This window comes from Macrobrachium nipponense, chromosome 6, assembly GCF_015104395.2.
Source record: "Macrobrachium nipponense isolate FS-2020 chromosome 6, ASM1510439v2, whole genome shotgun sequence".
Lineage (NCBI taxonomy): Eukaryota > Metazoa > Arthropoda > Malacostraca > Decapoda > Palaemonidae > Macrobrachium > Macrobrachium nipponense.
The window spans coordinates 116022785-116047463 of record NC_061108.1 but is presented as its reverse complement, the minus strand read 5'-3'; the positions used below and the strand labels follow the sequence as shown (position 1 = coordinate 116047463).

Genomic DNA, 24679 nt, shown 5'->3' with positions numbered 1-24679 from the left:
TCTCAGAAACTTATAAGTCGGGAAGTAATTAAAAACAATTCAATGTTTTGTTATGTAACCTTAATTTAGTGGAAAGCTACAGAGCTACATTTGACAACTATATAGTGGCTTGGTCCAAAGAACAATAAGAACGGACAAGAAGAGCACACAATATATATATATATATATATATATATATATATATATATATATATATATATATATATATATATATATATATATATATAATTTATACATATATATATATATGCATATATAGTATATATATATAGATATATATATATATATATATATATATATATATATATATATATTACCTTAACAGGATTAATTCATTTGTATTCATTTAGGCAAGAATGGTTGTAAGGATGAGTAGTAGGTACTGTTGTCACCGGTCTAATGTTTTTCTCTAGATCCACCCACGAAAAGTATATATACTGCATAACTTATAAATACTATAGGTACTCTGTTCTCTGATATGTATTGTTTTCCCAGAGCTGACGCCGTCAAGTCTATCTCACCTGATCTGAAGCTCACATTACTGCAAAAGATGAGCAAAGTGGACCAGTCCATGAGCATCACTAGAAGCATCAGAAGACTCATCATATCTGAAGGAATAAAACTGATGGTAAGGAGAGAGAGAGAGAGAGAGAGAGAGAGAGAGAGAGAGAGAGAGAGAGTTGGGGGGAAAGCATTATTAATTTTTATATTTTGCCAAGTTTACAAAATGTATAGCGGTCTTGTATACAGTACCGTAACGATTATTTATATAAAAATAATTAAGTTACAGTAGTATTACTTAAATTTTTTCCGCAAATTCCAATATTCCTTTTCCAGACCGATGCGGAGATGATCGGCTCTGACGTCACACTTATGCTCGGAATGGCCAACTTGGACCTCCCATCTGATCTACTCATGAAACTGGACGCAGAAGCAGGAGTCGAATACCTCTCCTACATGGAAGTACGCATAATCAATCATTCGAGAAGGAAAAAAATTAATGGAGATTGCTAGCAGGCTTACGAATATTCATCTATATTCTTTTTCTTTATTTACCCGCGAGCCTTATCACACCATTTCATATTAATGATTGCTCACATTCATGCGTTCGCACACATTAATTCAATAAATAGAAGGATATATGTATGTAAGTATATATATATATATTATATATATATATATATATATATATATATATATATATATATTATATATATATAATATATATATATATATATAATATATATATAGTATATATATATATAATATATATATATATATATATATATATATATATGTATATATATATATATATATATATATATATAATATATATATATATGTATATATGTATATATATATATATATATATATTCATGGTGGCAGGCAAAATTTTATCTATTTTCTTTTCAAAAGTAATAACATTAATAATAACAGTTTAATTTACATTGATAACATTATTTCTGGATTCTTCAGCGAATGTTGGCAAGCTCCCACATCCCTTGCATAGACGACAGCCAGGCAGATGAGATTGTGAAACTTATGGAACGGGTCCATGGGTGAGTACAGTCACTGCCAACTATAGGTGGCCGTGGTACCGACAGTAGTCCCTGTTGGTGGTGCTGCTGTTGGTGCTGCTTTATCTACGTGTCACCTACTCCTAGGTGCAAGTGCTAACCTGGCGGAAGCTCCTTGCAACGCCGTATTTAGTACTAGTCCCTCGGGGATCAACATATTAGTATATACACATTTCTGTATTGTGTGGTTGACAAATTATATTTATTAACGATATCAAGTACTTGACAAGGCGTCCCAAGGAGCTTCGACTATGTTTAGTACTAGCGCCTCTGAGTAGCTATGTGACGCGTAGATAACAAGCCAAAGTAGCACCCTGCTCTTTTTGTTCGAGTATGCATGGCTTATGACGGCAAAAGTCATTATTCTTTTCAGCCACGCAGTATGCTTTAGTTTTCTGTCGTAGATTTCACGATGTTGGACAGTACACCGAGCTGTGTTCCTTTTTGTAAAAAGGTGTCTGATGGTACTATGTATATGAATAGTGTCAGGCTTTATCTTGGAGAGAAATTAAGCGATGGATGTCGCTATTACTCATTCTTTCGAAATCTGTTTATTTGTCCACCTTCTTCCCGTTCATTGGTCTATTATTTTCAGTTTCACCCGTTTCCCAGATAGTTTTCATTTTTGTTTTGTGAGTTTCAGATCATATTAGTTTTACAATTACAGTTCAATTAATGCTTTTTTAATCTGGGTTTGTAACTTTTGTTTAATCTAACTTTTTGCGCCAAAATGAACATTAGACGAAAATGTTATTTTGGTTTCTGCACACTTTAGCAGGCAAACAAATTGTTATCTTTTAGTTTAATTGCAGAGACAGAAAGCACAATGAGAAAGGTTGGAAGAAAAAAGTTCTTCCCCTATTATTAAATGTGAGCAAGTTGAATTGTTTCATATATAGTTTGTTGAATTCCAGAGGGTATCACAAGTACATAACTGCTTTCCAAATTATCCACATTTCACAGACTCGTTATTTTCCCTTCATGGGTTATTATGCCTATTTCTTATATGCAGAGCATAAAGCAAATCTCAACCTCACAGTTTTCCATTTTACTCTCTGTAGAAAGGTGAGCAACTGGGAGAGCTTAGAAGGCCGATGCTGTCTGCTGATACTCATGGACACCACCAAACTTAACCAAATCAGTTCAGACGTCCTCGCCTCTTGTACCTGCAATCCGGACGTGACCGGATTCCAAGATTACGTTGACGCTAGGGAGGTCAGTGATTTATAATATAATATATATATATATATATATATATATATATAATATATATATATATATATATATATATATATATATATATGCTAATATTCACAATATGCACGGGACTTGTTTTAACAGTTGAAACCACGGGAAAGCTTGAAAAGAAACGACAATGTGCCATTTCCTATCGTGTGATTAAGACACCTTCATGCAATTAACACGTCTTGTACTCCCAGAGGAGCGTTAAAATTACACGAGAGTAACTTGGCACTCTGTCTTTTTTTTCTCTCTCCTTTTTTTAGGCTTTTCATGTAGCTCGAGCTCATATATATGTAAATGTATATACTATACTATATATATATATATATATATATATATATATAGTATATATATATATGTTAAATTGAAAATCATAAAATCACTTCATAAGAAGTTAAACAATGATCACGAAGGCTACTATGCTCTACGCTTTCGGTCAAAACATTGATTTTGACGGGAAGGTGACGCATGACGGTAAACACGAGCAGTCACGAAGATTCCGCGTTTGTCATGCAAAGAAAAGCCTTGAAGGTAAATGAGATACATAGCGTCTTTCATAAAAGGAAAATTCTCCCAACTGTAAATATTAATTAGATCTTGTTAGCGAAGAAAGGTCTTTGTAGTTAAACTGATATTTTTAAGTTTTGTCGTCAACGGAAAATCATAGAAGTGAATCTATTGAGTATGTTTATATAAGGAACCCCTTTTCGGGTTGAACTACAAGTAGATATTTAGGAAACAGTGACATTTCTACCCTTCTGGTTAGGCCAGAGGCTTATTGGAAATCAATAAATCTGACACTGTCTCCTGTCCTCTGACAAAACTATATTCAAATTGCTGGAAATCGTGTCTTGTAGGAATCATTGAAAATCACGTCCGAGTATTACGCACTATACCCTTTATGCTATGATAAAATATTGTCATTGTTGGGAAAAGTACTCAATTTAGGCACTGTGACTTCTGATCTTTGATAAAATCTGTTTCTTAATTATTGGAAACCATTTTTAACCGTAGCAAATCCGAATAATCTTGATTTATTGCACAGTACACGCGCTTGATTGATCAGTCTCTCGCAAGATTTAATTTTCTTTCGTCAAGCAAACCCAACTCTCGTAGCCGGTATTCCTAATACTCATTTATGACTCTCCTAGATCAAACTTTCTCGGTTGAGGTACCAGGTCGAACCTGTTTTCATACTAAACGGAGAGCCCCATGAGTTACTAACACGCTCCATCAGACAGAGAATCGTATGTTGTACAATAGGTAATGTTTAATCATGGAAAGGACTGCTCTTGGTACTGAACCCAACTGGAAAACCAACTCATAAGAAAGTATGGAATGTTCCTTATGGCAGATTGCATTTCAAAAGCTTCTTTCACGTCATCAAAAGTAATAATCGAAGAAATGACTCACTTCTTTCAAAATTTCTCTTTCTTTCCCAGGAAGAAATGCACTAAAAAACAAAACTTTTAGTCGTTTTGTGCAGGATCCTTGAGGAACAAGGGTCGGTGCTCGCGCAAGTCCGGCCTCGTCTAACAAACTTCGTCTCTTTTCAGAGCCTTTGCGAAGCTGAGACCGGCATAGACATGGGTGGCATCGCTGACCAGAAGCAAATGGAAATCGCAGATAAGCAAATGGCAGCAGCACTGGAGTCTCTGGACGACATCAACGCCAGAAGAAGAAAGAGAGGTAACGGAGAAAAATGTTCTTGTAAAATATCGTTCTTGCGTGAAAATGCGAAAAAGTGATAGTTTGCTTATCTCGAAGGTTTGAAACTGTAAGATAATATATACTAGCCTATCATCCCTAATCCAACCCATCCAAGGGCACCGTTCACTTCGCAGTCCATTTTTGGGAGTCGTGATAGGTGCAGAGGTTTAGACTCCTCCCAAACCCCAAATATTTTCTGTCATTCAATTTTGGAATGCCCTCGGAACTGTCTTCTTGTTTAATCCTAGAAAGCCAAAACACGTACCAACTGAAGCACGAACACGCCTGCAAAGAAGCTGAAGCCCGCATTTTGCAGAGATGCTTCCCGATGCAAACTTCGTTTAGCGGAATAAGCATGAATTCGTGATTGGACTGAAACGGTGGACCAACAAAGTTGTTCATTTTGCCAATCATCTCTACTATTGTGAAATCCAATGAAAACTATCAACTAGTAATGATTGCATAGAAAGGAAAAAAATAACGCAACAAGCTGGATATCCTTGATTTTTAGGGCTTTTAGAATTCGACCAACACCTGACCACGTCAACATTCTTTTCATTGTTATTTATGGTAGTTTCAATACGAAAACTTTTCCAATCTGAGTAAACCTTACCAATTTTAAAATTTTAAAGAAGATATTGGAATAGATATAAGTTTTTAATCTTTCATAAACTGACAAGAAACTTTATGGCCAGATTACTTTTCATCTAATTCAGTCATGTTTCATACCTCTGTCAACTCATATTATGTTATTGTTATTTGGAGCTCCAGTTGAGTAATTTATCTTATCTTTAAAATAAGGCCGCTGTCGATTGTCTGAAATGGTTTAAGTTTAATTATTTATTAAAAATCACTGTCAAACATATAACAATTCTGAACAATATTTTGAGGATTTGAGCATAAATTCAGACAGTTTCGAAACGCTTCGTTTCCAATGTGAACGAATCAACGTACCACACTTATGAAGACTCGAATGTCCCGAAGCCGTGGTGTTATATATTCAGACGGTGTCTCAAAACGTCATGAGCTTTCATCTGATCATGGCAAACAATTTTCTTTTCAAGTGATGCACTGACAAAGCGTGTTAAAACAAAACTGAATTTTCTCTCCCACAGAGGCACCGACCACAGCCTGTGACACAGCCTCCATTGGAGGAGCAAGCTTGTTGTCTGTATCCGAGATACAAGCCATGAGCAACGAAAGCGTCCTTGGATGCATATACGAGCTGGGTCAGGTCATGATTGAGGATGACACGAAGAGCAGGGTGTGTAGTGCATGACATGTTTTCGATTTCTACTATAAAAAAAAAATTGCCGGTGCAGTTCATAGATTCAAGCTGGTCCCAAACCGGAATGTTGAGCTTAGAGATGTCCACTCTTGTATATTAGTGAAACTAGCAACATCCCTTAGCGGTTTGATGCTAGGCCAAAAGAATAATTTTCTACCCAAAGATTCAATTAGTTCCCTCTTTAGAACATCTGAGCGATTCTTATGTGTGTCTACTTGGCTAGAAATAAAGATGGTCGTCTATGTTCATCGAATAGGAACAAACTATAAGACCAATGTATATATATATATATATATATATATATATATTATATATATATATATATATATCTATATATAAACCCGAATAGTTTTAACTCTGACGTGGTACTTTTTAATGGTTACTTTTGATTAAGGTATTCATGAATTTAGAATCGGATTCGCTGCTTTAGATCCATCCTACAAGAGAAAAGTGCTTTCCAAGAGACATAAATAATCTACCTGCAAGTATAATAAGGAATAAACTGTTCGAGAATTATATACATTGAAAATAATAATGAAATTTGTTGTAGGTGAGACGGATTATCATTTGTTATTGCTTCCACACTTTGTTTCCTTATTCACAATTAACATTAATAAGAATCTCACTGGAAATAATAATAAAAAAAATCTCAAGTAAAAACCATCACCGACTTGAAAATAAAAACATTTTGTAGTTATGGGGAAACCATGAGATCCTCTGATGACTTGTTCCAATGCTCTGTTTATCTTGCCTCAGGCTGTCTTAGATCGAATCAAGTTGGCCAAGAACAACATGCTGGAAACTCTCACCTTGGACGAGATCAGGAAAATGCAGTACATCTGGAGTGCTCTCCGGGCAGCGGAAGTCATGAAACTTCCCGTTTTGACCTATGGAGCGATGGACGCCGCCGTACAGCAATTAGGACGCTACTGGGAGCTCGGTGATGATGTGGTAAGTTGCTGAGAGAACCTCCGTCAGCTTGTTTTACGAGCAAAAATTTTCCTACCATAGATGTTTTATCTTGTCTCTGCAGCCTTGGGTATTGCAGTATTATCGGTGGATATCCAATACATACTGGAATTTCAGGCCACCCACTTAACTACCTTTGTGTTCCCTATTTCCAGAGATTTTGCTATGGTGGTGCCAAATTATTATTATTATTAAAAGATGAACCCTATTCATATGGAACGAGCCTATAGACTTGTAATTCAAGCTTCCAAAAAATATGGTGTTCATTATAAAGAAGTAACAAAAGGTCATGGGAAATACAGAAAGACAAGCTCAATTATTCAAAAAAGAAAAAAATAAATTAACAAATAAATAAATAGGTAAAAATGTGAGTAAATTATCAAAATAGAAGGAGAATTGTGCACCTTACAATTTCTCTCAGACCATCAAAGACCCTTTCAACCTTTGTATTCTCATATAGTCAGCATGATCCTCGTGTGACGTTTTTTCAGGGCTGAAGGTCCTTGCTCGTTCCTGTATATCTGATCAGGTTTTTGCAACCTTGTGAGCTAAGCTCTCTTGATGATAGCATGGATACAATGGCTGCTTATTCAAGCTATCTATTAAATCCCGGACTCTTCCTGAAACTAGGCCTTGAAGAATAAAAAAAAAAAACAGTTCATTTGCGCGCCTTTTTAACTGCTTGCTTGCTTTACATCCCTTGAATGTTTCAAGCGGAAACATATAGTTTTATATGAGAAAAACGACAGTTCAGGTGACTCAGTTTGGTCAGAAATTGTCTCCTGGAATTCTGTGCATGGAAAACCCGTTTGAAAGGAGAACATTACTCCAAAGAATGTCGAAGGTGTGTAAACGTGAATTTCACGCAGCACTTACGAAAAGGACTCGCCTTACTGAAGGCAGAATAGACATGGTCCGTGGTGGGAGACCTTCAGGATATGCTTCCACAGAGTGCTGCTTCCAAAAGTATTGAAGGATCTTGCAAGTTTAGGAAATCCTTTGGGATTCTAGAAAGGCCATGAGCTAAAAAAAAAAAAAAAAAAAAAAGAGAGAGAGAGAGAAAAAGGATATTTGTCTTAGAAGCATTATAATAGTGTTTTGTCAAACTAACTAACATAACGGACATAAAGGCTATGGACGAGCTTTCCAGAAAGACTGAGGAGAAAATGTTGAATATTTGAGAAGACTCCTTTCCTGATCAGAAGAACCGTTACGACGAGACTTTGAGACACGGAACACTGCGCAGAATATCCATCCCGCCCCTCGCCCCTCTCCTCTCCTCTCAAAATAAAAATGAATGTTATGAATAGGAAGCAAAATTATTTTAAAACTTGTAATGAGTATAAATCACTAGCAACTCACCAACAAAACAGACGAAGAACCTTAAGTTATCTGTCAGCATGCAAGAGATAAGCGGTAACTGCTCACACGGCAATTAAGCCGATGGGTTTTTAGAAAGATTATCGAGCAAACACAGTTCTAGACCTTTGCATTAAGGTGATGAGGGGAAACTCCCTTTAATCGCGCGATTAACGAAGGGTCGCTGACCTGTACCATTTCCTGAGCGATAGTGAAATTTCTCCTTTCTATCTCGAAATTATAATTATTTTAACTATATTTCCTAACTGAACGACAGGAAGCAATAGTCAAGGACTCTAATGCTGATCAAACACTTAATGTATAAGGTATATTTATGCATAAAGCATAAACGACCAATCGACTTCATATAGAAATCACCTAACATCACTGTATTTTTTACTTTGTTACGCTTATAAAGAGCAGGAATACCTTATTACAAAGGAAACTTCATGCTAATGAAACACAATAAAGCAAACTATCACATTTCTTTCTGTGTCCAAATCATTTTTTTATCTTCAATTTATTTAGTAATTCAAGATGTTTTACGGTTCGCGCACTGTTCTTAACTATGAATACGGACTGTGAGTCACACAAAACAGTAGAGCAGAGTACTATATGCAAGAGACCCCTCACCTGAACTTTGTTGACATCCGGGTTATATCCTTGACAATTAGATTCAGCAAATCTTGACTTAAAACCTTAAATGGTAGAGCAATTTATGTCAGCGATTATTCCACTTTAAATCCTAAAAATCATTGCAGTATTAGCACCATCACTGGAAGAAATAATACTTGGAGACGTGTTGCTGCTTAATTCTGTTGACAATAACCTTTTTTACTGGACTTTCCTCAGCGGTTTACCTGGAAGGTTGGAAAAAACAGTGACGGTTAATTCAAGATGGGATAAGTGTCCAGAAATTGTAATATGAGTAACTTGATTTTCCTTGCCAACAAATTTTATGAGTCTGGTTTTCACTTTTTGACGAGATCAATTCCGGACCTGCATTTCTCTTAGTTCCATTGAGTGGTCAGATCTGTTATAGTTCCTTGCTGATGTGTATAGTACTATTAACGATACCAATGAATCACGACAAGCCGAGAGGAAAAATCCTCCAACGCACCGGGATTCAATGATGTTTCAAGCTTAGAGACCCTTTTTCCACCTTGAATAATAAGATTAACTTATAAGGTTTAATCTGTAAGTAGCTACGAATGTCCCTCAAAGGATAACACAATATTCTTTACCTCCCTTGGAATGGTAAGAAAACTCTAGTTCCACCACTAAGTTGTTCCTCTTGAGAAGATGACTTACGAAAATGTTTATTTATTAGTTCATTTCTTGATATTTGACAGATGAAGGAGCTGGCCAAGAAGACCCTTCAGGAGTGGAAGGCATCAAATAGCATGACTGTACAGGATCTCCGGTACGCTAACCAAATTATTTGTGGATTCAACTCCACCACCATCGAAGCCATTCCAGTCGCGGCATTCAGGCGAGTTATAGCAGACCTCTGAATTCCTTTAGGATGGAAATCTGTTGAATATTAAATTTCATGACATGTATTATTTCTAAGAAATCGTGTAAATGTGAACAGAGAGAGAGAGAGAGAGAGAGAGAGAGAGAGAGAGAGAGAGAGAGAGAGAGAGAGAGAGAGAGAGGGATAGTAACACTAAACATACAACCTACAACCGCGATACTTATAACTAAGGTTTATTCAGGTGTGATAAATCATCGCACTGAATGTAAGGCAGTATTTTCACAGCATCCTCCTTTAATACAGAAATGAGAGTTTTATTTTATCTGTAATCCATTCTTATCTATTTACTAACTTGTTTTTGGCGATCATTCCCTTGAAGACTTCTAAGAGTACAACTCTCCTATATTAGACATAATTGGCTAGGCCTAATGATCATTATTTATTTACTTATACGATATATATATATATATATATATATGTAATATATATATATAGTATATATAATATATATGCGTATATATTTACATATACACATATATATATACATATATATACTATATATATATATATATATATATATATATATATATATATATATATATATATATATATATATATATACATATATATATGTATGCATACATACATACATACATATATATATTATCTTATATATATAAACATATATATATATATATATAGTATAGTTATTAAATATATTATTATAATTATATAACTATATCATTTATTATGTACTATATAATTTATAGTATATATATAAATATAGAAATCTATATATCTATACTTATATAATAATAGTATATATACTATATAGATATAAAATAATATATATAGTGCAAATATACTTACTACATAAATATTTCCATAAAATCAATAAACGGTTTCATTTTCTTTGTACAGAGATGCAATGCCAACAATAAAAGCACTGATGGACTGCCCAGACATGGTGGTGCAAGACCTTGCCAAGAAAACCTTGTCTGCATATGGCGACACATCCACCTGGGACGCTGCGACCGTAAGTTTAACGAATAACAATTCCAGAACACACACACACACACACACACACACACACACATATATATATATATATATATATAGTATATAATATATATATATATATATATATATTATATATAGAATTATCACACCACCGTGATTCATATAAATCTTTCGAGCTACAAATGTCCTTTAATACCAAATTCGCTTGTTAGGTTCGAACCCACGAGAGGACGAAATCATTATCAACTACAAAATTCCCCTGCGGTTTACATATATAAAAGTATATTAATTCCGAGGTAGAGCGAATTAGATATTAAAGGACATTTGAGTTTCTAAAATCTGAAAATTTCCCTTCCTAAAAGCTGGCAAGGGAGACTGAACGTAATGAAAGATGACCAGTCGACGGTCGACTTCCTTTCGATCATAAAGGGCTAGTTAATTTGTTCATTTAATAAAAAAAAGTGGATGAAAGAGAAAGAACGCGTGATGATGTCATCAGTGTGGTACTTTCAGCTGCTAATACCATTTCGGCCCTTTTACCTACTAATACCCTCACGGCATATTTAACTACTAATACCCTCATGGCACTTTCAACTACTAATACCCTCATGGCACTTTTACCTACTAATACCCTCATGGCACTTTTACCTACTAATACCCTCATGGCACTTTTAACTACTAATACCTTCATGGCAGTTTTAACCACTAATACCCTCGTTGTACTTTCAACTACTAGTACCTCATAGCACTTTTACTACTTCTAGCCTTATGACACTTTCAACTACTAATACCCCCAATGGCGCTTTTAACTGCTACTACCCCCTTGGAACTTACAACTACTAATACTCTCATGGTACTTTTAACTAATAATAACCTCATGGCACTTTCAACTACTAATACCCCCATGGCAGTTTCAACTGCTAATACCTTCATGACACTTTCAACTACTATTAACATCATGGCACTTTCAATAACTAATACCCCCATGGCACTATCAACTACTAATACCTTCATCATGACACTTTTAACCACAAGTAACCTTATGGCACTTTCAACTACTAATACCCCATGGCGGTTTCAACTGCTAATAACCCCATGGCACTTTCAACTTCTAATACCCTCATGGCACTTTCAACTTCTAATACCCTCATGGCACTTCCAACTACTAATGCCCGCATGGTACTTTCTTCAGGTCAATGAACTGGGAGGTATTATTGGTGGCCTTGCTCCCGAGAAGCTGATGACCATCCCAGCAGGCAGCATGACCGGACTATCCGTCCAGAGCCTTCAGTCTATTCCGCCGGAAAGTATGAAGGTGAGTTTCGATCGGAGTTCTTTCTCTAACTCATGGTCACCTTATAATGAGATGACTTACAGAGAAGGATATGTTGTCATTTCGAGGAGGGTTCTCTTTACTTTTAGCGATAATTCAACGTTGTGAGCATTATTCTGAGACTCATTAACAATGGCAGAGGCTGTGTTTTGAGATTACGAAAGCTTTGATTCACAAAATGCCAGGTTCAGGAAGCTTATAGATAGAATGCTCTCATTTTATATATATTCCATATCAATCTGACATTATAGGGACTGTGCTTTCTAAAATACAGGTTTCTCTTCCATTGCATGTAAATTTCAGTGGGGTTATAGGCATTATAAGAAATCTACATCTAAAACTCCTATTGTTTTGTTTTGATCTGTTCCCTCCAACTGTCATGTATAACCCCAGTCAGAAAGCTGTGTAAAATTTTTAAATACAACAGCTCTTCTTTAAAATGACATCTGCACAATGAAATTAAACGTTTTCCCTCATTCTCTCAGGGGATGAAAGTGAGCCAGATCCAAAACTTCCCCTCAACTGTAGCCATGGCTCTGTCCGAAGACCAGAAGAAAGTATTCAACAATGAGATGTTGGCTGCGCTCAACGACATCCTCCCTAAGTTCGGCTCAGGAGCACAAGGTGACTCTTATACACTCATTACTGTTAAGTAACTCACAGTTCCCATGTATTCATGTGTATATATTATATATATATGTGGATATGTATATAAATATACGCATATATGACAAGTGCACAATATTAGACATATTTCCAGCCTCTGGTAAACCTAGACTAACAACATAGAAGACATCAAACTTGTTTAAACTCAAGCTTCACTAATACTATTCCAGCAGCCAAAGCTAATGATACTAACGAATAATGATAACAGTACCAACACCTCTAAAAGTTCTGTGACGGGGCTGAGGACATTGAAGAGAGCTAAATGCATTTTTGTCTCCACAGGAACGTTAGCATCGATGCTCGTGTGCTTCGCTCTCACCACTGCCACTTTCCTCTTGGTGGCATAAGAGCCTCCTACTTCCCCTCTGCCGCCTCAGCCACATAAATCAAAGCAAAAAAGTATTTTTGTGAACGAATGGACTGTAGTGGCCAACAGGCAGCAATGGATTACTGATGGAGTGGTGTGTTGATATACTATGTAAAGGTGATACTTTTGTAAATATACATCATAATGAGAAAAGAAACGTACAGCTTTAAGAAAATGATTATTGCATCGTTTTGCCTGGCCATGACCTGACCTTCGGGCTTGTAGGATTCACTCCAGTCGTTAGAGATTTAAAGGATTTTGGTATTATCTTTTGGTAGAGAACAAAATCTGTTGGGTAGCAGGGTTCGTGTCCTCCTGAAGATAAACTGTCTTTCCTTCAGCTAAGACAAACTTGATGTCCTACAGGGCACCTGTAGAATTTGTCCCCTAAAGAAGATTTAAAGATATCTTTTCTCTCTCTTCTCTCGGTCTGGCCTTGATCTTACAGGACAACAGGATTCATTTCATCCAAGTGATTTTAGAATTTCTTTACCTTTATGTCGCTCAGAAGCTCACCTTACAGCTATGGGTCTCTATCCCACCATAGATTATTTAATGGAACTTACTTACTCTGAGCGAAACCTTGGATTTACAGGCAAACAGGTTAAACCCTGCCTTAATTCATCTTTCTATATTTCTTTCGGCCAGGATCGTGCCTTGTGGGCTAGCAAAATTTGGCCAGGCCACGGGAACATTACAAACTTATTCTTCTTTGGCCAATACCTAATTCCTGGCAAGAATTGGCCCTGCCATAAGAGATTGAATTAGGCTATTTTTCTTTCAGCCAAAACCATTGTGTGGGCTAGCAGTCTCAGTATGGGTAATGTAAAGATATTTTATCCTCCAGCGAAAACTTAAATTTGCAGGCCAGTAAGATTTGGCACTACTACATGAGATTCTAAGGTTTTCTAACTTTCCTTCTTACCGGGACCTGATCTTGTCAGTTAGCAGAATTAGGCTCACTTTAGTAGAACTGAGGACCCATCTTCATTTTCCTTACTTGCTGGCCAGTAGATTTGACCTAAGTGTTGGAGTTTTTAGAAATGCTTTTAGATGTTGTGCATATCACTGAATGGGTTCCACAAGTTCTTGTTTCTTCGACTTGATTACATCCGAGCTGTCTTGAACAATTCACAATGCGATGAATTTAGTATTCACAAGGAAGCAGTTTTCTCTCCCTATCTGGTAACGATTAGTGACATAATATTGGGTGATGTTTGCACTGTGTTAAATCGAGCATGCAGTCAAGATTGTAAACTAAAGCAGAATATCTGAAATATTAATGGTTTATTTCCTTCGTTGCTTGTCATATCCATGCTTGGAGTTGAAACTTGAAAGTATGATGACTTATTAATAAAGATTTTTCTTCTTGTAAGAAAGTAAAGACCGTCGTCCAACTCAAATACAGCAATTGGAGCCCTGTTCGTTCCTGCTATTCAAGAGTAGTGAATGTTAGACTGAGTAGTGAATGTTAGACTGAGTGATCAACCTACAGATGGTCTTATAGCACTATTAGTACTCACTTACTCTTCTCTTGTAGACATAAGTAGTGAATCTATCTCTTGACTAAGGCAGGATGGGTGATAGTGGCATACAAATCACATATTTCGACACAGCCTACTGTAACAAAGACAATTCAAATGCTGACGATACGAAACCTAGGCAGTAATGAGTGACGTGGTTAAGAACAAAGTCTCGTCTATTCAAGAACCAATCAAATTAGAAAATGCTTCGCACCGGGAGTGATAAGAACATCTTGACTGTGTTGCATGCCATCTTCATCTTTATCTGGGACATTCTCTTAATTAAACCTGAAGGTGCTCTCAGGAAATATTGCGAGTATAGTTTCGACAAGACATACTTTCTCTCGCTGGAACAAGCTCATTTATGACAAGGAGCGAAGGCCGTGATATTTCCTCTCATCGGAATGTCTCCTACCATAGTGCCTTAATGCGTGGTAGTTCTCGAAGGTAGAAGTCATAAAGAGTCACCCTGGAGTACTTCATATCCTTTCCTATCTTTCGAATGGATGATTTTTCGTAATAATCCTGACTGCTATGTGTAGTCATCAACGGACACAAAAACACTTTTCTGTGACTATTTACCGTTTGTTGAAATGCGTAGCATACGTACGCAAATGCGCAAGAACAAAATTGTATATTCTGGTTGGTTCCTATTGGAACATTTCTATAGTCAAGGCTTCATGAAAATGAATAAAGAGCCTCTGTGGTCATTATAAAAAAGGGCGCAATGTAGTTTATGGTTTCAAACCAAGTAAAATAAACAGATGAATAAAAGAAAAAAATGTGCTTTACCGGACGTAATCATTTCCTATTTTTGAGACTAAATCACCAAAGACACCTTTATCAAAAATTATTGAATTCATAAATGCTTACTCACGTACCTAGGCTTATATGTGTGTGTATGTATGTGTTTATATATATATATATATATATATATATATATATATATATATATATATAATGTATGTATTATACATACATACCTATATATCTATATATACGTATATGTGTGTATGTATTGTATTAATGAATAGCCACATTTATTTATATACAAAGATGAGCAAGTGCCCCTATGTGGTGACTGGTATAATTTGGATCCTCCAAAATGGTGGCATTGTCCAATCACTAGACTTTGCTTTGACAGATGAAACACAATCTACATATTTCTATTTTTCTCGAAGAAATAAGTTGGAATAATATGTGATAATAAGTAAGATGTAAGTTATTATATTTAAGTGTAATTAGTGTTCTTGTAAGTACATTTATATATTTTATTTAAAGCCACTTACTTATAAACTGTCAGAATGTTGCACAGATGGTTAATCGTTTCTCCTCAATTATAGACGAGTACAATTAGTAGCCTACATTTGCACTGACACTTTTGGAATGAATTTTCGAAAAAATTTTGAGATCAACGACTGTAATTTTGAATCTAATGTGTTGATAAATAAAATACTGATTGGATCGGAGTTGTGTCTCATTATACTATGCATGCCATTCAGTAATATGTTCACCATGTCAAATAATATCGTTTGGTGAGTCTGGCCAGTTCTTGGCTTGGTGACCGTTGATGAAAGCCACTCGAAGCTAAGTTTTGAACCCCTTGCGACCATTTGCAAAGACATGGGCATGGGGCCTACATCCTCATCTTACCGCCTTCCCCCTTAACCAAAAATGAAAATCAGGGTCACGATCGGCGTTTGTATACAGATTCGCTTCGCAGCCACATGTATCTTTTGCCCTTTTGCCCCTTATGTTCCATTATTATTGTACAGAAAATTCTTCTCTGTGTCCTCCATTTTTTCCCCTCTTCGTGCACATGCTCTACCCGTCCCTTACTTCTTACACGTCTCTGCAGACAGATCTTCCTCTATAAATCGTATTGTATTACAGTTAGTTTTGCTGTCTTTATTCTCATAGTTAAATGTTCGTTCCATTTCACTGGTTTAATCGCTGTTTCGTCTCCTGACACGGTAATAATTATCAAAAGATAAATGTAAGTCGACTTTTTTGGATTTTACGCCACTAATTTCTGAAAACGGAAAAAAATCCTATTTTCTATTTTACTCGTTATGCCGGAGTAATCACTGATGATAATCGCTGTAAGTTGTATTCCCAAACGAAGCCTGTTGTTCCATTCGTAAGAACCAGCCATCGAAGCGGCAAATCTCAACGACCTTCTCCAGTCAATCCTCTCCAATCCGGATTAATAGGGACGGGAAAAGAGCCAGTTGAACCTACCCACTATTTCCGATTATCTGGATTTTCCGGAAATAAGATACTATCTTAGGTTGGGCCGATTCCAAAAGCCTTAGCGTAAGTCAACTTATACTCGTACCAAGTAATACGAACACAATTAAGAATTACTATTGCAGGACCAAAACCGAGTGGCAGAGCGGAGCTACGGAGTTAACAGTAGCGTAAAACGAGCAAAATTCACGGGATATAAATTTTATTGAAAATTTGGTATTTTGAAAGAACTGTTATACAGATTTGTCCCAGAAATCAGTATTTTTCAACTAAAAAGTCCTTCAATTAATTTTTAATACAGAAGATTAAAAAATAACTTATACTTGTCGTAACCGTGGCATGGTCTTTACAAATAAAACAAATGATCGTATCATCTTATTTGTCTACGAGAACCTATCGTAAATTCATATAGCCTAGCCTAATCCCAGCTCGGACGTTTGAGAGTTATTCGACTTGCTTAGAATGCTTGTGGAATAAAAGACAAAAGACAAAGAGATGGCTTTTACCTGTTTTCTCCCTACTACATCTTGATTATGCATTAATGGAGGTATGACACCATCAACATGGCAACGTAAACATCCTTGGTGCTTGTCCCCTCTAACTCGGACTTTAAGAGTTGCCGTTAAATCGTGCCCTTCAGGACTGCAACTGAAACGAACGTTTTCCCTGTTGGACAAAGACCTAACCTGATATAGCTTTTAACGGAACAGAGCTCCGTTCAAATGAAGGGAGAGTAATACCTACCAAGATACAGCAATCTGGTCAAAGACCTTTTCTCCCACCCGAGAGATGAATTTAGGCATGAATTACAACACTGGCCATACAGATACATCCAGGCTCAAAGTTGTAAAGGAACACTGAATAGCTAATCGGTTGATTAACACAATGCACTGGCGTCACTTCAACCATGCGTGGGCATCGACGCCGGAACAAAACAGCGTTTTCTTCGTTCTTTGTACCGGAGGAAATAGACCTATGCAAAAAATTTTTCCCTTAGGATACGTACTCAGGAACTGGCAGGAATGGATAACATACCCGGAAGTTCAATTCGGGTGACCAACTGCAGAAAGATTATAACGAATGGAATTTAACATTTAGGCCAAATGCCAAGCGCTTGGACCTAAGAAGTTATTCAGCGCAGAAAGGGAAATTGCGAGCAAAAAAGGTTTTAATGCTGCAACAGAAGGAAAACCTCGCACTGCACTGTGAGACAATTGTTTGGAGAAGATGGAAAGTATAATGGAGGAAAGAGAATATGAAAGGAGGTACAGTCAAGGGAATGCAAAGGGTTGCAGCTAGGGACCCAAGGAACGCTGCAGAGAACCGTAAACAATTTCGCCAAATTCCAGAAGAAATACAACTGTTAAGAGGGCTTGGTAAAAAGGTTATACAATGTGGATGTTAACTTTATTTAGTCAGCTTTTGCTTCGATAAAAAACGACGCCGCTTCTTGGGAAGTGGATAGATAACCTTAGTCAGCACGGATCAATTTTTCAGTGCGGCGACCGTCAGGGATAAGTAGTCGGATTTTCATGTCCTGTAAGTCTTAAAAAGTTAGTTCTTGTCAATACATCATTTAAAAAGAAATCAATATAATACGCACACTTGTTGTGTTGTAAGAATAAATTTAAATCCCGTTGTATTTTGGAGATATATTAAAAGCGAAAAAAAAAATCACTACAGAGTCAAGCCCAACTGGTCTCCTCTTCCTTCCGGTGATTACAGTATAACACAATAAAAGAAAGAAAACTACAAATGTTTAGAGAGTGAAAAAAAATGCTGCCTCTGCAATTTCCTTCTTTTACTGTATTATGCAGTAATCATCTGAAGAGGAGACCATTTAGTCTTGAATCTGTAGTGAATTTTTTCGTTTTTAATGTATTTCCAAAATACAAAGGGATTTTAATTCACATCATTGGTTGCCTAAGTCGAAACAATCTTATTACCTTATCTTTCGAGCTTATTCTTGATCCATATGGGAAGTTTCGCTGGTCATTTTTTGTGTGCGTGTGTGTGTGTGTGTGTGTGCGTGTGTATGTGTGTGGGAAAGGGGGGGGGGGGGGGGGGGGCAACCTTGCCGTCGCTGCCAATTGCTTCTGAGGTCATGCTTGTCTATTTCTCTTGAATATACCCCATGAATAACTTTTCTTCAATACACGGCCATCAATGGTAGATGCTATTTTTATCTGTCCTTGGGTCTTCTAAATGTTCGATTAGTTTTAAACTCGGACTCTATTTTTGGAATACCTACCACTTGCCATGTGCAGACGGGTCTCTTGAAAAGTTACGTGAGAAACTTAGCTATTAGAGTCAGCCAGAAGTCATTTCTGACAGAAAAAAAGATCATTCCGGAGATTACTCCTATCCAACGCTTTCAAAAGATCACACGTGTTCAGTCGTCTAGAACAAATAACTCACAGGTGCCTGAAAAGAAAGAAAAAAAAAAGATGAATCAGAATTGAAAAAGCTCCTTGCATATGTTGCATTAAATTACCGCTTGCGTTAAAGAGTATAAATGAAACAAGCAAAAATCTTTTTTATAGCACTTTGTAAAGTCTGGATTATCAGAAACAGTGTGGTATTGTGCAACTTGAACAGCATAAACAGGCAGATGATCTACGGGACGAGTAGCCCACAATAACCAGTCAAATCTGTGTATTTAGGGAACATAATGTGAGTTCACTATGATTGTTGTTCCTCCTTGAAAACACCCGATTATGGTCCAAATATATATATATATATATATATATATATATATATATATATATATATATATTAATATATATATATACATATATATATATATTATATATATATATATATACATATATATATATACATATAAATATTTACATACATATATTGTGTGTGCGTGTGTGTACATGACAATAGCAGTATGTCCGACTACAATCAAGTATGATGCAACCGCGTTTATCATTAACTACTTATCCTGAATTATCATAAATATCTTATGTCCCATTATTATAATACAGAAAATTCTTCTCCGTGTCCTTCATTTTTTCCCTTCTTTGTGCACATGCTCTACCCGTCCCTAACTTCTTACACGTCTCTGCAGACAGACCTTCCTCTATAAATCGTATTGCATTACAGTTAGTTTTGCTAATTATCAAATGATAAATGTAAGACGACTTTTTTGGATTTTACGCCACTAATTTCTAAAAAAAGGAAAAAAAATCCTATTTTCTATTTTACTCGTTATGTCGGAGTAATCACTGATGATAATCGCTGTAAGTTGTATTCCCATATAAGCCTGTTGTTCCATTCGTAAGAACCAGCCATCGAAGCGGCAAATCTCAACGACCTTCTCCAGTCAATCCTCTCCAATCCGGATTAATAGGGACGGGGAAAGAGCCAGTTGAACCTACCCACTATTTCACCTTATCTGGATTTTCCGGAAATAAGATACTATCTTATGTTGGGCCGATTCCAAAAGCCTTAGCGTAAGTCAACTTATATTCGTACCAAGTAATACGAACACAATTAAGAATTACTATTGCAGGACCAAAACCGAGTGGCAGAGCGGAGCTAAGGAATTAACAGTGGCGTAAAATGTACAAAATTCACGGGATATAAATCATATTTAACGTTGGTATATAAAAAGATACTTCTATACAGATTTGTCCCAGAAATCAGTATTTTTCAACTAAAAAGTCCTTCAATTCATTTTTAATACAAGAAGATTAAAAAATAACTTAAACTTGTCATAACCGTGGCATGGTATTCGAAGAGCTTTGCCAAATGTACCGCAGGGTTTACAAATAAAATAAATGATCGCATCATCTACTTTGTCTACGAGAGCCTATCGTAAATTCATTATAGCCTAGCCTCATCCCAGCTCGGACGTTATTCAGATCACGTGTTACTGAGGTTTATACGGCTTCCTTAGAATGCTTGTGGAATAAAAAACAAAAGACAAAGAATTTGCTTTTACCTGTTTTTCCCTACTACCTCTTGATTATGCATTAATGGAGGTATGACACCACCAACAGACTACGTAAGCAACCTTGGTGCTTGTCCCCTCTAACTCGGACTTAAAGGGTTGCCGTTAAATCGTGCCCTTCAGGACTGCAACTGAAACGAACGTTTTCCCTGTTGGACAAAGGCCTAAACTGATATAGCTTTTAACGGAACAGAGCTCCGTTCAAATAAAGGGAGAGTAATACCTACCGAGATACAGCAATCTGGTCAAAGACATTTTCTCCCACCCGAGAGATGAATTTAGGCATGATTAACAACACTGGCCATACAGATACATCCAGGCTCAAAGTTGTAAAGGAACACTGAATAGCTAATCGGTTGATTAACACAATGCACTGGCGTCACTTCAACTATGCATGGGTATCGACGCCGGAACAAAACAGCGTTTTCTACATTCTTTGTACCGGAGGAAATAGACCTATGCAAAAATTTTTCCCTTTGGATACGTACTCAGGAACTGGCAGGAATGGATAACATACCCGGAAGTTCAATTCGGGTGACCAACTGCAGAAAGAATATAACTGGAATGGAATTTAACATTTCGGCCAAATGCCAAGCGCTTGGACCTAAGAAGTTATTCATTGCCGAAAGGGAAATTGCGAGCAAAAAAGGTTTTAATGCTGCAACAGAAGGAAAACCTAGCACTGCACTATGAGACAATTGTTTGGAGAGGATGGAAAGTATAATGGAGGAAAGAGAATATGAAAGGCGGTACAGTCAAGGGAATGCAAGGGGTTGCAGCTAAGAACCCCAGGAACGCTGTAGAGAACCGTAAATAATTTCGCCAAATTCCAGAGGTGGGGAGCAACTTTGCCGTAGCTGCCAATTGCTTCTGAGGTCATGCTTTTCAAGTAGATGCTATTTTTATCTGTCCTTAAGTCTTCTAAGTGTTCGATTATTTTTAAACTCGGGATATATTTTTGGAAGACCTACTTGCCATGTACAGACGGGTCTCGTTTCTCATTAGAATCTATACCTTTGCTGAATGCTGGCTCATTAGTCGGGAGGGTACTTAAAAACAGTTCAAAACACACAATTTTGCCGATGCCTGATCGGAATGAGACCCCAATGGGAACGATGAAAATAAATCCATGTTCTTATGTGTCTAGAAATAAATGTCATTAATTTCAATACAAACGTAGGAGGATCCCAGAATTGACTAATCAGTAATTTTGCGGCATTCACTAGACGCATGTAAAGTTACGTGAGAAACTTAGCTATTAGTGTCAGCCAGAAGTCATTTATGACAGAAAAAAAGACTGTATTTCTAACCATAAATGAGCGTTTTGGGGCTCGAAAATATTTTACTAAAAAAAAAGACTCCGGAGATTATTCCTATCCAACGCTTTCAAAAGATCACACTAGTTCAGTCGTCTGGAACAAGTAACTCGCAGGCGCCTGAAAAAAAAAAAAAAAAAAAATGCCTTTTGCATATGTTCCATTAAATGGATTATTACTACTTGCGTTAAAACGTATAAATGAAACTGCAAACATTTTTATAGCCTTTTGTAAAATCTGGATTATCAGGAACAGTGTGATATTCTGCAACCTGAACAGCATAAACAGGCAGATGATCTATGGGAGGAGTAGCCCACAATAACCAGTCAAATCTACTTATTTAGGAAAGATAATGTGAGTTCACTATGATTGGTGTCCTTCCTTGAAAACACCCGATATATATATATATATATATATATATATATATATATATATATATATATATATATATATATATACTATATATATATATATGACTCGAATAGCTTTTTGTTTCCCACGTAAATTTTGATTTATTTGATGAATGCTACACTATTCCCAAGGAATCAGTTTCTAGACAAATGACATTATGAATTTATTCAAAACTTTCATACACACACACACACACACACACACACACACACATATATATATATATATATATATATATATATATATATATATATATATATACATATTTACATACATATATTGTGTATGCATGACAATAGCAGTATGTCCGACTACAATCAAGTATGATGCAACCGCGTTTAGCATTAACTATTTATCTAGAAGTAGAATAATCTTAAATATCTTACTACTGTTCAGCTTTTTTTACTTGAATAAGTATATAACGCTATATCAAACTGAGATGATGGACAATCCGTTATGCAGACGATGCTTCTTGTACGAGAGAGAGAGAGAGAGAGAGAGAGAGAGAGAGAGAGAGAGAGAGAGAGAGAGAGAGAGAGAGAGTTTGCTTTTAAGGAGAGTTTTCGCATCCATGTGACTAGGGTGGTTAAAATCATTTTTTTTCTTTATTTTTAGAATTTTTACATTACACAGTATTTAAAAATTACATTTATGTACAATTTACGCCAATTGCATCACATTTAATTTTCTCAATATACATTTCTAATTTCAAATACTTTGCACGTTTTTCATCGTTTTTTATTTCTGACATCATATTTCTCATAAAGTCTCACATGGAGTAGAATTTAAGCCTGTAACATGAAATTATGGAGAGCAAAACGCTTTATTGTTTGGCATCCGCTCTGTAACAGACGAAACTCGGCGGGGGCTTCTGTCATTCTTGAAATCAGAAAAGATTACGAAGTGTCCTTCGAACAGGTTGGACTCGATTCATCCCCCGAGGCTACCTGTAGTCAATTACAAAGAAGGCAGGTCAACAACAAACACCAAAGGTGGAAGTTAACTATTGACGCACTTGGCTGGCATCCAGCGCTGGTTAAGAATATTCAATTTTTCTTGCGTGGTAACACACGTTCGCCAACCCAGCCAAGAAATGATTCGTGGGACACTTTCCACTCTGGTGAGTAGCTTCTTAAAACTCAAAATGGAAATGAACTGTGGGAAAATTGGTTTCTTAATGCTGAAATAAACTCCTTGTGCACTGAACATGGTGGCGTACGCTTCTTGTTTTGGTTCAGCCACTGTAGAATAAATCTTCGAGCACATAATCATGCAACTTGTTCTGTGGGTGTCGATTTCACAGTTGGTCAACGTGCAAGCAGGTCCGTAAAGCCCTTGTGGTACCACCTGTCCTTCTTTCACATCTAAAAGACCCCTTTTTTTTCACACTGGACTTCGAAATTGCTGCCACTAAATAAATGGGCGGATGTAATGTCATGCACTGCCATACCTTGGCAAACAAGCATTCACAATAATTACTGTCCGAAAAGACTTTTTATCGAGGTCCTTACATCATCACTCTTCAGTCCAGCCAACTTCGTACCTTTCGAAGTTTCCTATCTCTTGGGTCCGAACACTATTCGGTGGATTTTCACAAACACCAGTCATTAAATCATCACCAAGTAAGTTTTCACGTCCTTTTCAACCAGAAAATATTCCTAGCATAGTCTGAAAACCACGGCCGACAGAGGAGACATCGTCCTCCCTCAGTCAGTTGGTCAACGTGGTACGAGATAAACTGCGCTGTTTGGCCGCTCAGGATCTGGTTCTTTTACAGGCACCAAACAGGACGTTCCGCTGGAACTGGATCTTCGTCCGTATCGCTCCATCGTGACTTGGGCTTCTCAGCCGCGGCCAATGGATTCATTTCATTCTTTACTATTTTTTATATAGCCGTTTTAATTAGAACAATATCCTCCATTACAGAATTCTGTTTCATATTTACTTGAGGATATAAAAACAACAAATTTGGACAAGAGACGTAGTAATCTATACAAGTTTCAGACACAAAGTGTAAGAGAAACCTTTATAAAGATCATTAAGTGTAGAGAAGTCCTTGTACGACACGTCAGACAAAAAAAAATCACTTTTCATATAAAACACAAATAGACATGAAAATCTCGCAGTTACGTTTTTCCATCATGATTTTCTGTACTCAAATTGTTAGTAATCTTCAGTACCATCACTGGTAAGGGTCAGTTATCAATAAG

General features: G+C 36.6%; 1 protein-coding gene across 1 annotated transcript in view; it reads left to right on the top strand.

Annotated features, from left to right (window-relative positions):
- Positions 1–14465, top strand: part of LOC135216024 (uncharacterized) — a 93796-nt gene extending 79331 nt beyond the window's left edge. The window contains exons 17-28 of the mRNA XM_064250961.1: positions 496–628; positions 838–963; positions 1477–1559; positions 2639–2792; positions 4376–4508; positions 5645–5793; positions 6574–6768; positions 9498–9637; positions 10544–10658; positions 11835–11957; positions 12461–12599; positions 12924–14465. Of these exons, the coding sequence (XP_064107031.1) occupies positions 496–628; positions 838–963; positions 1477–1559; positions 2639–2792; positions 4376–4508; positions 5645–5793; positions 6574–6768; positions 9498–9637; positions 10544–10658; positions 11835–11957; positions 12461–12599; positions 12924–12988 (1555 nt within the window). The 3' untranslated portion in view covers positions 12989–14465. The remainder of the gene's footprint in view (positions 1–495; positions 629–837; positions 964–1476; positions 1560–2638; positions 2793–4375; positions 4509–5644; positions 5794–6573; positions 6769–9497; positions 9638–10543; positions 10659–11834; positions 11958–12460; positions 12600–12923) is intronic.
- The last annotated feature ends 10214 nt before the right edge of the window (positions 14466–24679 follow it).